The sequence below is a fragment of the Hypanus sabinus genome, chromosome 9 (genome assembly GCF_030144855.1).
Source record: "Hypanus sabinus isolate sHypSab1 chromosome 9, sHypSab1.hap1, whole genome shotgun sequence".
Lineage (NCBI taxonomy): Eukaryota > Metazoa > Chordata > Chondrichthyes > Myliobatiformes > Dasyatidae > Hypanus > Hypanus sabinus.
The window spans coordinates 2,430,236-2,445,481 of record NC_082714.1 but is presented as its reverse complement, the minus strand read 5'-3'; the positions used below and the strand labels follow the sequence as shown (position 1 = coordinate 2,445,481).

Genomic DNA, 15,246 nt, shown 5'->3' with positions numbered 1-15,246 from the left:
GCTTTTAATATAACTGTAGAAATCTTTCGGATTTACTTTCACCTTATTTGCCAAACCAACCTCGTATCTTCTTTTAGCTTTTCTAATCTCTTTCTTAAGATTCCTTTTACATTCTTTATATTCCTCGAGTAATTCCTTTACTCCATGCTGCCTATATCTATTGTAGACATCCCTCTTTTTCCGAACCAAATTTCTAATATCCCTTGAAAACCATGGTGCTTTCAAACCTTTAACCTTTCCTTTCAACCTAACAGGAACATAAAGATTCTGTACCCTCATAATTTCACCCTTAAATGACCTCCATTTCTCTATTACATCCTTCCCATAAAACAACTTGACCCAATCCACTCTCTCTAAATCCCTTCGCATCTCCTCAAAGTTAGCCTTTCTCCAATCAAAAATCTCAACTCTAGGTCCAGTCCTGTCCTTCTCCATAATTATATTGAAGCTAATGCTATTGTGATCACTGGACCTGAAGTGCTCCCCAACACATACATCTGTCAGCTGACCTATCGCATTCCCTAACAGGAGATCCAACACTGCCCCATCTCTAGTCGGTACTTCTATGTATTGTTGCAAAAAACTATCCTGCACACATTTCACAAACTCTAGACCATCCAGCCCCTTTACAGAATGAGCTTCCCAGTCTACGTGTGGAAAATTAAAATCTCCCACAATCACCACCTTGTGTTTACTACAAATATCTGCTATCTCCTTACACATTTGCTCTTCCAACTCACGCTCCCCATTAGGTGGCCTATAATACACTCCTATCAGTGTTACTACACCTTTCCCATTCCTCAATTCCACCCAAATAGTCTCCCTAGAGGAGCTCTCTAATCTATCCTTCCAAAGCACTGACATAAGATTTTCTTGGACAAGCAATGCAACACCTCCTCCTCTGGCCCCTCCTACTCTATCATACCTGAAGCAACTAAATCCAGGAATATTTAGTTGCCAATCACACCCTTCCTGCAACCATGTTTCACTAATAGCTACAACATCATAATTCCAGGTATCAATCCACGCTTTAAGCTCATCCACCTTTCTTACAATGCTCCTAGCATTAAAATAGATACATTTAAGATACTCTCCACCTCCTCCACTCTTTTCATCCCTAACAATGCATTCAAATTTATTATCCTTTTCTTTCTTCTCCCCTACATCTTCGGGCTGAGCGCATCCCTTCTCCATCACCTGCCTTTCCTCCCTCACACACTGTCTCTTTACTTGCTCTACTGGTGAACTAACCTCCTCTCCCATAGTTTCCTCAAATTGATTCCCGCCACCCCCCCCCCCCCCCATCTTACTAGTTTAAAGTCTGCCCTGTAGCCCTAGCAAACCTCCCCACTAGGATATTGGTCCCCCCAGGATTCAAGTGTAACCCGTCCTGCTTGAACAGGTCACGCCTGCCCCAGAAGAAGTCCCAATGATCCAGAAACTTGAATCCCTGCCCCCTGCACCAATCCCACAACCACGCATTCATCCTCCACCTAATTCTATTCCTACTCTCACTGTCGCGTGGCACAGGCAGTAATCCCGAGATTACTACCTTTGCGGTCCTTCTTCTTAACTGTCTTCCTAACTCCCTATACTCACGTTTCAGGACCTCTTCCCCTTTCCTACCTATGTCACTGGTACCTATATGTACCACAACCTCTGGCTCCTCACCCTCCCACTTCAGGATATCTTGGACGCGATCAGAAACGATCAGAAATAGTCTTGTCCCTGGTCGGCTCTTGTACAAGCTGTTCCAAGAATGCATCCCGTAGGCACTCTACAAACTCCCTATCCTGGGGTCCAACACCAACCTGATTCTCCCAGTTCACCTGCATGTTGAAATCCCCCATAACTACTGCAACATTACCTTTGTCACATGCCAATGTTAACTCCCTATTCAACTTGCACCCAATATCCATGCTACTGTTTGGGGGCCTGTAGACAACACCCATTAGGGTCTTTTTGCCCTTACTGTTCCTCAGTTCTATCCACACAGACTCTACTTCTCCTGATCCTATGTCCCCCCCCTTGCAAAGGACTGAATCTCATTCCTCACCAACAGGGCCACCCCACCCCCTCTACCCACATTTCTGTCCCTACGATAGCACGTATCCCCTTGTACATTCATTTCCCAGGTCTGATCTCCCTGCAGCCATGTCTCCGTTATCCCAACAACATCATAGTTACCCATTCGCACCTGAGCTTCAAGCTCATCCGCCTTATTTCTGACACTTCCTGCATTCAGATATAGAATTTTTAGCCCATTTCTCCTCTCTCTGTTTAAATCGCTGCCTATTGTGCTTAACCCAGCTCCCCGAACTCCCATCGGGCTATACGCCCCTTGAATTTTGTTGTCCTTCCTAAATTTACTTATACTTTCTGTACATTTAACTCCATGTTCCGTCAGACCATCCCTCTGTACACGTGTCCTCCTTATCGCTTGTTCCGCCTCACCTTTCTCTACTACACACTCAATATTCCGGAACCGTGTAGTCCCCACCTGTCCTTTATTCTTCCTCTCGCTATCCTCTCTCACATTCTGGATCCCCGCCCCCTGCAAATTTAGTTTAACCCCCCCCCCCCCCCGAGCAGCACTCGCAAACTTCCCTGCAAGAACGTTAGTACCGTTCCAGTTCAGGTGTAAACCGTCCCTTCGGAACAAATCCCACCTTCCCTGGAACAAAGCCCAATTATCTACAAACCTGAAGCCCTCCCTCCTGCACCATCCTCTCAGTCACATATTAATCTGTATAATCCTTCTGTTCCTTGCCTCACTTGCACGTGGCACAGGTAGCAATCCTGAGATTGTTACCCTGGAGGTCCTGCCCTTCAGCTTCGCACCTAACTCCCTGAACTCACTACGCAGGACCCCCTCACTCATCCTACCCACGTCGTTGGTCCCTACATGGACCACAACATCTGGGTTCTTGCCCCCACCTCTCAAGAATAACCTGCACCCAATCTGAGTTGTCCCGGACCCTGGTACCAGGGAGGCAACCTACCATCCAAGACTCCCGATCTCCCCACAAAATCTCCTATCCGCCCCCCTGACTATAGAATCCCCTATCACTACCGCTCTTTCTCGTCCCTCCTCCCCTTCCTAGTGTCAATGCTGTTTGCAGTCGGGATGGTCGATGGGGATGTGGGGATGGTCGATGGGGATGAGGGGAGGGTTGATGGGCAGGGTCGATGGGGATGAGGGGAGAATGAAATGGGATTAGTGTCAGACTCTGGCAGATAGGTGCTTCATGGTGCACAGACTAAATGGACCATTTAACTCTAAGAGGGTGAAGAGAGGAATGATATTTTGTGTTAGTAAACTGTCTTTCCATTTCCAGTCTGCGAGAGAATTCCATCGGCCTGAATGGAGCCAGGGAAATTGCAAATGCGCTACGTGCAAACAAGGTGCTGAGGAACTTGGAGTAAGTCTGACAGCCAATCTTCTCTCTCACATCTGTAAAGAATGATCTTCAGGGATCCAGTTCCATCTGTGTATTTGTAGAATGAGAGGCCTTTAAAATCACAAGTATGACCTGTGTGTTATCACAATTGACATATCCAGGACTGGTCAGGTCTTGCACCAGTTAATTGGGAATAATTGGATTCTGTGTTGAGAAGAATGGCAGTGAACATTTTGTTGTCTGCAGTTCTGGTTACTGTGGATATGGTTAAGCTGGAGAAGCGGCAGAAAAGATTCACCAGGGACATTACCAGAACTAGAGGGGTTGAGTTCTAAGGAGAAGCTGGATAGGTTGGGATTGTTATCCCTGGAGTGGGGAAGACTGAGGATACTTTGTAGATGTTTAGGAGTGTGTAGCAGTTAGCATCATCAACCTGGGTTCAATTCTCACCATTGTCTTTTAGGAATTTGTACATTCTCCCCGTGACCGTGTGGGTTTCCTCCCACATTCCAAAGATGAATGGGTTAGTAGGTTAATTGATCAGATGAGTTTAATTGAGTGGTGCGGCCTGTATCTCTAAATAAAAAGTACAATCATGTGGGGCTTAGGTAAAGGGGGATGGTCACCTTTTCACAGGGTAAGGGAGTTTAAAACTAGACAGCAAAGTTGGAGATGAGAGAGGAACCTGAGGAGCAAGATTTTCTCAGGAGGAGGTTGGTATATGGAATGAGCTGTCAGAGGAAGAGGTAGAGCTGGGTACAACTACAACACTTAAAAAGGTATTTGGACAGGAAAGTTCAGAATCAGGTTTAATGGCACTGACTTATTTTACATGAGATATTTTGTTTTGTGACATTGGTGGCAAGTTTAGAGGGCAAAACATGAGCAAATGGGACTAGCTGGAGAAGGCACCTCAGTCGTTATGGATGAGTTGGGCTGAAGGGTGTGATTCCAGGCTGTTCCAGCTCCAGGATTCCATATTTTCTGAATACCTTTGAGAGAGCAATCCTGCTCCTTCCTTCATATCTGATCAAATGTAAATAACACAAAGGGGATAAATTCCGTGTTCAAGCTCCCTTCCGAAATGGCAGGAAGGGTCAAAGCTGCTTCTCCACAGTAGATGTTGCTCCCAGTGTCAGTGTTCTCTGTTTCCTGCTTTCAGTTTAACAGCAAATCTGTTACACGATGAAGGGACAGAAGCCATCGCCTCTGCTGTTCAGGAGAACCAGACCCTCACTTCTCTGCAGTAAGTCATGAACCTGTGTGTGTGTGTATCTCTCTGTCTCTGTCTGTCTGGATCACTGGACCAGACCCTAACTGACGAGTCAAGGCTTGTGTTTGTCCCATTACTGGCTAGGCCACTGTTCCATGAAACGGGGGAGGGTGGGATTTGGTGATGTTTGGGAAGGTGATGGGTGAAGCTAGGCAGGTGGGAAATGTAAAGGGGGTGGAGAAGAAGGAATCTGATAGGAGAGGAGAGTGAACCATGGAAGAAAGGGAAGGAGGACAGGAATCAGGGGGGAAGTGATAGGCCGGTGAGGAGGAGAGGTCAGAGGTCAAAGTAGAAAATTGAAGAAGAGAGAAGTGAGAGAGGATTTTTGTACTAGAAAGAGAAATTGATGTTCATTCCATCAGGTTGGAGGCTACCCAGATGGAATATGAGGTGTTGCTCCTCCACCCTGAGAGTGGCCTCATTTTGGCAAAAGAGGAGACTGCTAACCGACATGTCAGAATGGGAATGGAGACAGGACCTCGGGGTCATGCCATTTTTGACGGGTGCTCAACTGAAGGGCCCATTTCTGAACTGGACAACTCTCTAGCCCCTCCCACCTCCACCACATCTTGTCATTTGGGAAGCTGCTGGAGAAGGGGCATTTTGGTTGTGGGTCTGCTAGATGTGCCATCTCCAGGGGTTTGCCATTGTTTACATTGCAAACTCTGGGCCCAGTGTGGCATCTGCAATGGAGACTTTCCAACCCTGCAGATGGAGGCTAGTCTGAGAGCCTTGACCAGGCAGGTATCATAAGGTTAGGCTTATAATGGTGGAAATAGTTTATACTGCTTTCTTGTGTACCCATGGAAATAGATGTGGAATTTGCCTGTGAGAGGCTGATGAGGTTCAATGTCTGTTCACATTCTCTTTCAGCCTTCAGTGGAATTTCATCAGTCCAGAATCTGCCAAAGCTTTAGCTCGTGCACTACGTTCGAACCACAGCATCACCAGCCTTGAGTAAGTCCCCTCTCCCCCTCCTTACCTTTGTCCACAGCTGAACTGCAGTGAGACCGAGGTCAGAGCCTTTAGCTTGTGTATAACAATCCAACTGTAGTGTTATGTGGCCGGCAACAATGAATATTGAATTGAGTCAGGTTTTATAAACAAACGCAAACATTTATTAAACTTTGCTCAACAAAACTGAAAAGTAAACAAACGACTAACTTAACCAGAAGTTAACTGCTATATGGCAACTTAACAAACAGCCAAACTCTGTGATAGTTCTTAAAGTGGTAAATTCGAAGGTCTAGGTGATTTATACAGTCTGTAAGGAGAGACTTTACTGCAACAACAATTTCTCAGAAGAAAATGATGAATCTGCTGATCACAGTCGAGCGATGTCTTGTCCAAAGGATTCACCATGAAGGAAATAAAATGGCTTGAAGGAACTGACCTTTTTGCTGCTGGAAAGTGAACACTGCACAAACCAGGGGTTATCTCAAATGCAGGTCATCAATCCTGGACGAAGATTCAATAAGGTCGATCCTTTACAGAACCGCCGAATGACACCGACTTTACTCAATCCTTTGGGTTCCCGTACTTTGGTAAAGTCTCCACTCTCCAACTCAACTGTAAAGATAAATGAAAGATGCAACAAACCAGAACTGGCAGCGATTGGCGAAACTGCCGGCACAACGGTTTTTGCTCCTTACAATAGAAAGCAGGAACTCCACTTTAAAAACAAAACTGCGTCATGAGATGAATACACAGCAAAACTAACTAACGAACTACCCCAAACTAACTGCATCACAGCAGGGGGCTCCCTTATATACCTGTTGGAACATTACATCATGTGACCACAAACCGGTGGGAAAATTACATCATGTGACCTCACACTGGCGGGAAAATGACATCACCCCACCATCACAAGACAATTACATCATGCTCACAAAATACTCAATTACATCATGATCATAGGACAGTCACAAGATACCCACAGGGTATGTAACAATAGTCTCACCAGCCTTGAGTAAGTTCCCTCTCCTTCTCCTATTCTCCCTCTCCTTATGACTGTCCACATCTGAAATCCGGTGAGACTGAGCTCAGAGCCTTTCTCCTTCCCTCCTCCCGTTCTTCCTGTCCTTATCACTCTCTACTAGTTGAACTCCAGTGAGACCAAGCTCAGAGCCTTTGCAAAAGCTAATTTCAGGATGTAAGGCTCGCTGTCTTGTTGCCCTTCTCACAGTCTGTACCTCAGACCCCTGCCTGCTGTTGAACGGAGTCGCCTCTGGGGCAATGTGGGAAACACAGCATGGTCTATGTTCAGCAAGATCCCACAAACACAATAATCTGTTTTCCGTCAAGAATCAGTATTGGCAGAGGTGCCGAGGACTCGAGGCCAGAGGGCAGGGGACGGGTGGGAATTGACCGTGTACGTTTCTCCTGGGCGCTCTGGTTTCCTCCAACACCCTGAAACCTGCATGACAGAGGTGTTAAGCGGCTATTGTGTGTGGGCGAGGGGTAGATTCTGCAGAAGAATTAAAAATGTGGGATTAATGTATGATTGACATGAATGGGTGATGGTTAGCAGAGGCTCGATGGGCAGAAGGCAGGTTTCCGAGCTTTAACTCTACGTGACCTGAAATATCAGTGAGAAAGGAAGGGGTTCCAGGATTACTGGAACAGCAGCATTAGAGTTGTGGTCTGTGCCCCGTAATGTTGTATTACTGATGTCCCTGCTGAGGACAGCATGTTAATCACATGGGCTTATTTACCTTCCAGTCTGCAGGAAAACAGCATTGGAGATGAAGGAATCATCGCACTCTCGGCTGCATTGAAATATAACTCGGTGCTGACCTCCCTCTAGTAAGTTTCTGTAGTTTGTTCACTTTCAGCAATGGTAGAAGAATATCAGGTCAGAAGAAACAGAAACAGAAAAGGTTGTTCCTTTGTGGTCACTCTCAGATTCAGTAACTAAATGATAATGTAGCCATTAGTGTAAAGCCTTACACACCAGTGTTCAAGGTTCAATTCCCATTTCTGTCTGTAAGGAGTTCATACATTTTCCATGTGACCACGTGGGTTTCCTCCCACATTCCAAAGACGTTTGGGTTAGGGTGCTGGGAGATGTGGGCACACTACGTTGGTGCTGAAAGTGTGACGACACTTGTGGGCTCCCACCCCTGCACATCATTGACACAATCAGACACGTGTGTGTGTTGCAGTGTACATGTGAGAATTAAAGCTAATAATTAACCTTAATCTTTTCTCTTCCACCTCAGTGCCCGCTCTGATGCATCTTCATGCCCTTAATAACTTTAATATTCAAACGTGGAACAATCTGTTTTCATTAGAGACAACCTTCTCCCTACCCCTAATGCACAGACCCCTCCACAGCCCTTGGGTAAAGAATTCCTAAACTTCACCCACAAACCTCTCCTCATCTCTGTCCTGAATGACTAACCCCTCATTCCAGACAAATCAGACTCATGAAACATCTGATGTCTACCTTTCAAAGTTCAGCACAGATCTTGCATGTTTTAGTCAGATAACATCTTGTTGAATTAAAAGATCAATGCGACATTTCCAAGCCAGGACTATGTCCAAATTGGAAGGAACAGAAGGCAGAAGTGTTCTCCAGCACCTTCGGCCTTTATTCTTCCTAGTTGCTGCCCCTGCTCCTTTCCACAGCTCTATAATACTGTTTCCTCAATAAGTGAATACTGAATCTGCATTCAGGCAAGGTTCCTGATCACTGCAGCTCGATACACTCCTCCCTCCAGACTTACATAGAGAAATGACCAGAGTGATTTTTGAATAGCTTCCTCCTTACCAGGAATCTGGAAATGAGGAGCAGGAAGAGGCCACTTTGAGTCTGTTCCAGCATTTAATGTGATCGGGACTGATTACCTAACTTCAGTGTTTGCTTTCTCCTCTGCGATATCTAACTCATTAAATACAGTTAATGATCGGTCCACAGATTCACTTCTTGTTGGAAGAACTTTCTCTTCACCCAGTCCTCAGTTCTGACTTTTGGTTCTGAGCTTCTCACCCACTGGAACATCTGTCCAGTCCTAGCAGTTTATAAATCTCAATATAGTCCTCTCTCTTTCTTTTAGGTGTATGACTATAAACAGTTATAAAAGCTCCCTTCATGTTACAGCCATGCTGGGCCAAGTATCGATCTGTAGTGACTTTACACTACACTCTCTCCATTCCTAGATAAAAGACAAAACTCCACACACTGGTCCAAAAGAGAGTTTTATGGAATTTTGAGAGGAGTAAGTTCCTGTCCTATGGAAACAAGCTGGGGAATAACACAGAGGTGTTGTTCAGGAGCCTCCACAGACTTGATGTCTCCTTTTATGCTGACTCTGATCCTTTCCATGTTAGTTGTTGGTGTAAATGGTGGTATAACTTATTGATTTCTGTTTGTTGAGCTGTCCTTGTGTGTTGGAATATGAAGCTGTGTTGTTGTTGACTGGTTCCTTTGCTCCAGCCTACAGGGAACGTCCGTGGGTGAACGAGGTGCCAAGGCCTTGGCCGAAGCCCTCGCAGTGAACAGAAGCCTGACCACGTTGGAGTGAGTACATTCCTGTTAATCTATCTCTGCATACATGAGTGTTTAATGCCCAAGAGACAGGGAAGTTGGGAGAACCTCAGTGAGGGTTGACCCCGAGTCTTGGTCATGTTTCTAGGTCCTCAGAACAGCAACACACACAAAATGCTGGAGGAACCCAGCAGGTCAGACCACAAGACAGAGGAGCAGAACTAGGCTATTCAGCCCATTGAATCTGTTCTGCCATTCCATTCCACCCTGGCTGGTTTATTATCCCTCTCAACCCCATTCTCCTGCCTTCTTTCTGTAACTTTTGATGCCCTGAATAATCAGGAATCGACCAAACTCTGCTTTAAATATACCCAATAACTTGACCTCCACACCTGTCTCCGGCAAAAAAAATTCCACAGATTCACAACCTTCTGGCTAAAGAACTTCCTCCTCATCTCTGTTTTAAAGGGACCTCTTTCTATTCTGAGGCTGTGCCCTCTGGACCTGGACTCTCCCTCCCATTATTGGAAACATCTCTCCATGTCCGCTCTATCCAGGCTTTTCAATATTCTGATAGGTTTGAATGAGATCCCACCCTCATTCTTCAAAACTCTTGCAAGTTTAGGGAACCTTGGCTTTCAAGAGATATTGAGGCCCTGGTTAAGAGGGAGAAAAAGAAGACATAGCACGTATAGACAAGCTTGAACAGATGAGGTGCTTATGGAATATAAGAAATGCAGAGGAACACTTATGAAAGAAATCAGGAAGGGTAAAAGAAGGCATGAAGTTGCCCTAGCAGACAAGGTGAAGGAGAGTCCTAAGGGATTCTACAGTCATGTTAAGTCCAAAGGGATTGCAAAGGTCAAGGTTGGTCCTCTGAAAGACTAGAATGGAAATCCGTGTGTGGAGCCAAAACAGATGGGGGAGATCGTAAATGACTTCTTTGCCTCTGTATTTACTTGGGAGACACAGAGTCTATGGAAGTGAAGTAAAGCAGCATCAACTTCATAGACCCTATACAGATTACAGTGGAGGAGGTTAATGCTACCCCGAGGCAAGTCGGGGTGGATAAATCCCCAGGGCCTGACAAGGTGTTCTTTCAGACCCTAAGGGGCCCTAGATGAGATATTTAAATCATCCTTAGCAACAGGGGAGGTACCAGAGGATTGGCAGATAGCGAATGTTGTTTCACTGTTTAAAAAAAGGCTCTAAACCAGGACATAAACCAGGAAATTATAGGTTGGTGAGTCTAACATTAGATGTAGAAAGTTACTGGAAGTTATTCTAAGGGACTGGATATGTAAGTATTTGGATAGACATGGACTGATTAAGGATTGTCAGCATGGCTTTATGAATGGTAGATTATGTCTTCCAATCTTACAGAGTTGTTCGAGGAAGTTACCAGGAAAGTGGAGGAAGACAAGGCAGCGGATGTTGTCTACATGGACTTTAGTGAGGCCTTTGACAAGGTCCCACATGGGAGGCAGGTCAAGAAGGTTCAGTTACTCAGCATTCACGATTAGACAATGGCTTTCTGGCACATGCCGGAGAGTGGTAGTAGAGGGTTGCCTCTACTACTGGAGGCCTGTGACTAGTGGTGTGCCACAGGGATCAGTGCTGGGTTCATTGTTGTTTGTCATTTATATCAATAATCTGGATGATGTGGTTAACTGGATCAGCAAATTTGCGATTGACACCAGGATTGGGAATGTCGTGGACAATGAGGAAGTCTATCATGGTTTGCAGAGGGATCTGCATCAGCTGGAAAAATTACAGATGGAATTTAATGCAGTGAAGTGTGAGGTTTTACACTTTGTTAGGACCAACCAGAGTAGGTCTTACACAGTGAACAGTAGGGCACTGAGGAGCGTGGTAGAATAAAGGGATCTGGGAATACAAATCATAATCCATTGAAAGTGGTGTCACAGGCAGATAGAGTTGTAAAGAGAGCTTTTGGCACATTGACCTTCATAAATCCAAAACACAAAATACTCTGCAGATGCTGGGGGTCAAAGCAAAATGCTGGAGGAACTCTGGTCGGGCAGCATCAGTGGAAATGAACAGTCAATGTTTCGGGCTGAGACCCTTCGTCAGGACTGAAGAGAAAGAGGGCAGGGGCCCTACAAAGAAGGTGGGGGGAGGGTGGGAAGGAGAAGGCTGGTAGGTGCCAGGTGAAAAACCAGTAATGGAGACTAATGCCACCCACTTCAGTTCTGCTTCACATTCCCTAAAGGATATGTCCATACATGGCCTCCTCTACTGCCACGGTGAGGCCAAACTGAGGTTGGAGGAGCAGCACCTCATATACCGTCTGGGTAGTCTCCAGCCCCTTGGCATGAACATCGAATTCTCCAAATTCCAGTAATTCCCTCCCTCTCTCTTCCCCCATCCCAGTTTCCCTCTGCCTCCTCCTCCAGTTGCCTATCACCTCCCTTATGGTTCCGCCTCCTATTACCCATAGTGCTTTCCCCTTACATTCCTCTTCCCCTCCCTGCTTCCCCTCCCCCACCCCTTACTGATTTTTCACCTGGCACCTACCAGCCTTCTCCTTCCCACCCTCCCCCCACCTTCTTTATACGGCCCCTGCCTCCTCCTTCTTCAGTCCTGACGAAGGGTCTTGGTCCAAAACGTTGACTGCTTGTTTCCACGGATGCTGCCCGACCTGCTGAGTTCCTCCAGCGTGTTGTGCGTGTGACCTTCATAAATCAATGTATTGAGTACAGGAGATGGGATGCTATGTTGAAGATGTTGGTGAGGCTTAACTTGGAGTATTGCGTGTAGTTTTGGTCACTTAAGCTATAGGAAAGATGTAAACAAAGTTGAAAGAGTACAGAGAAAATTTACAAGGATGTTGCCAGGTCTGGAGAAGACCTGAGTTATGAAGGAACATTGAATAGGTTAGGACTGTATTCTTTAGAATATAAAAACTGAGAGGAGATTTGATAGAGGTATACAAAATCATGAGGGGCATAGATAAATACAAGCAGACTTTTTCTACTGAGGTTGGATAGCACAACAACTAGAGGTCAGGGGTTAAGGATGAAAGGTAAAAGGTTTAAGGGAACATGAGGGGAAACTTCTTCACTCAGAGGGTCATGAGCATGTGGAATGAGCTGCCAGCACAAGTGGTGCAGGCGAGGCAATTTCAACATTTAAGAGAAGTTTGGATAGGTACATGGCCTTGGTGCAGGATGATGGGAGTAGACAGTTTAAATGGTTTCAGCATGGACTAGATGGGTCGAAGGGCCAGTTTCTGTGCTGTACTTCTCAATGAGTATAGGTCTAGAACCATCAAATGCACCTCATTTGTCAGGCAGGCAGTATCTCTGCTCAATAGCAAGCCTATCACTTTTAGTTCTTAACTTTCTCTACATCTAACTTTCCAATCAACAGTTTCTATACATTTATACCAGATATTAAAATCCAAGACATCTTGAGTTATGAGAGCATGTTCTGTGCTCATGCGTGTGTAGGCATGTTCCTGAGAGCTGAATGTCCTTTGGTTTGTTCCAGTCTCCGAGGGAATGCTGTAGGCGTGGCTGGGGTGAAGGCAATTGCTGCGGGTCTGAAAGTCAACAACAGCCTCCAAACTCTCAAGTATGTGTCCTTTTCTTTACTCAGTTTCACTTGCATTCAGGTTAACTAAATGGGACCTTATAGAAACTTGGTGTGTTCCACAGAGCTCCAAGGTTTGGACTAGAATCAGTTCCAGTGGAGCAGGCAGTGTCTGACTTCTCTGCAGATTATGCTAACTGAGAGATGAGTAAGTTGTAGTTCTGTACCTGAGAGAAATGTTCATTGAAAGGTGAAATATTTAAGGGGAACTTGAGGAGGAACTTTTTCACAGAGTGAGGAACAAGCTGCCAGTATATGTCGTGGATGTGGGTTTGATGTCAACATGTAAGAGAAGCTAGGGTAAGTACATGGATGGGATGGGTTTGGAGGGCTATTGTCTGGGTGCAGGTAGATGGGACTAAGGAGAATAATGGTTATGTATTGACTAGATGGGCTAAAGGGCCTGTTCCTGTGCTGTAGTACTCTATGACGAAGGTAAAAGAGACCAATTGGCAAAGTTGGCAGTTTCCTTCTCTGAACAACATCAGAGAACTTCTTTTATTACTGAGGAATTCACTGAATGACAAGAGGCCACAAACCAGTCTCTCATTTGATACCTCAGTGAGACCTGAACCAGATAGTGCAGTGGACAGGTCCCTCATTCAGTGCTGAAAGTGCACAGACCTGTGTCAGTGTCTAGATATGTTGAGCTTAGAGGGTCTTTGCTGATGAGATGGTGAGTGCTCCCGGGATTCGAGACGGAAGTACTGTTGGTCAATGATGGAAATGTTTCATTCGCCTTGACCTTTCCACTCAGACCACATAAAGCAGGAAATCCAAGTCCAAATCCAGACTCTGAGATGGCTGATATCTATTTGAAATTCTCAATTAATCTTTGCACCATTCTGCTGCTGTTACATTTATTCAGGTTTCTTAGCAGAGTGGAGGGATCTTTGGGCCCATGTCCATAGAACAGGTTGAACAAGTTAGGTCTCTATTCATTGGAGCGCAGAAGGTTGAGGGGGGATTTGATAGAGGTATTTAAAATTTTGAGAGGGATAGATAGAGTTGACGTGAATAGGCTGTTTCCATTGAGAGTAGGGGAGATTCAAACGAGAGGACATGATTTGAGAGTTAGGGGGCAGAAGTTTAAGGGAAACACGAGGGGGTATTTCTTTACTCAGAGAGTGATAGCTGTGTGGAATGAGCTTCCTGTAGAAGTAGTAGAGGCCAGTTCAGTTGTGTCATTTAAGGTAAAATTGGATAGGTATATGGACAGGAAAGGAGTGGAGGGTTATGGGCGGAGTGCGGGTAGGTGGGACTAGGTGAGATTAAGGGTTCGGCACGGACTAGGAGGGCCGAGATGGCCTGTTTCTGTGTTGTGATTGTTATATGGTTATATAGATCCACCAAAGCTGCTGGGCAAGTGGAGAAGGTCGTTAAGGTTTATGGTGTGTTAGCTTTTATTAATAGAGGAATTGAGTTCAAGAGTCATAAGATGATGTTCCAGCTCTGGCTAGACCACACTTGGAGTAATGTGTTCAATTCTGGTTGTCGCATCACTGGTCCAATGCCCATGTTGGTGCAGTCTTTCACTGATTCTATTATGGTTGTTATACTATTATGGATTTGTTGAGTATGCTCTCAAGGAAATGAATCTCAGGGGTGTATATGGTGACATATGTGTACTTTGATAATAAGTTTACTTTGAACTTCATTATAGGAATGTTGTGGAACATTTAGAGGGTGCAGAGATTTGCCAGGATGCCACCTGGATTGGAGAGCAGAGGTTGAGCGAAGTAGGGTGTTTCTCTTTGAAGCAAAGGAGGATGAGAGGTAACTTTATTGAGGCATACAAGGTGATAAGAAGCATGGACCAAGTGGATAGTCAGTCTTTTCCCAGGGTAGACATGGCTAATATGAGGGAACATCATTTTAGGTGACAGGAGGAAGTATAGGGGGATGTCAGAGTGGTGGGTGGTGGTAAAGGCAGATTCATTAGGGACATTTCAGAGTCTCTTAGATTGGCACATGGTTGATAGAACAATGGAAGGGAAGAGGTTGTGCAGGTTTAAAGATTGTCACAAGTCATGGGCCAAAGAGGCTGTACTGTGCTGGAATATTCTATGTTCTTATTATTACTATGTACACCGGTTACTCTGGGAACTTCATACAAACAGGGTGCATTTGACAAATTAATCTGTCTATGCTCTATTGTTGACTCCTGCATCTGTTGCCTTGTAGCCTTCAGGAGAACTCGTTGGGTCTGGATGGGGCGATGTGCATTGCAATTGCTTTGAAGTACAACCCCAGTCTTGCCCACATCAAGTAAGTGTCTCCATGTTCCATGTTCTGACTCGCTTCACACTTGGTCTGTTCCCCCACTGTGAACTACAGAGGGTAAAGAAGCCCTGGTGACCTCAGCTTTCTATGCAGAGTTGAAAAGGACAGGACTCTGTCAGCTGTCTGCTGGGAGGATCACCATATCCCTGTCAGAAGCTCACCCCACACCCACTCTGGCAGCAGAA

The 15,246-nt window shown here is 45.4% G+C and overlaps 1 protein-coding gene across 1 annotated transcript in view; it reads left to right on the top strand.

The window, feature by feature from the left end:
- The window catches only part of nlrc3 (NLR family, CARD domain containing 3), a 112,980-nt gene that overhangs the window by 95,413 nt on the left and 2,321 nt on the right, over positions 1-15,246 (top strand). Inside the window, exons 12-18 of the mRNA XM_059978842.1 lie at positions 3,339-3,422; positions 4,564-4,647; positions 5,548-5,631; positions 7,396-7,479; positions 9,113-9,196; positions 12,677-12,760; positions 14,963-15,046. Of these exons, the coding sequence (XP_059834825.1) occupies positions 3,339-3,422; positions 4,564-4,647; positions 5,548-5,631; positions 7,396-7,479; positions 9,113-9,196; positions 12,677-12,760; positions 14,963-15,046 (588 nt within the window). The remainder of the gene's footprint in view (positions 1-3,338; positions 3,423-4,563; positions 4,648-5,547; positions 5,632-7,395; positions 7,480-9,112; positions 9,197-12,676; positions 12,761-14,962; positions 15,047-15,246) is intronic.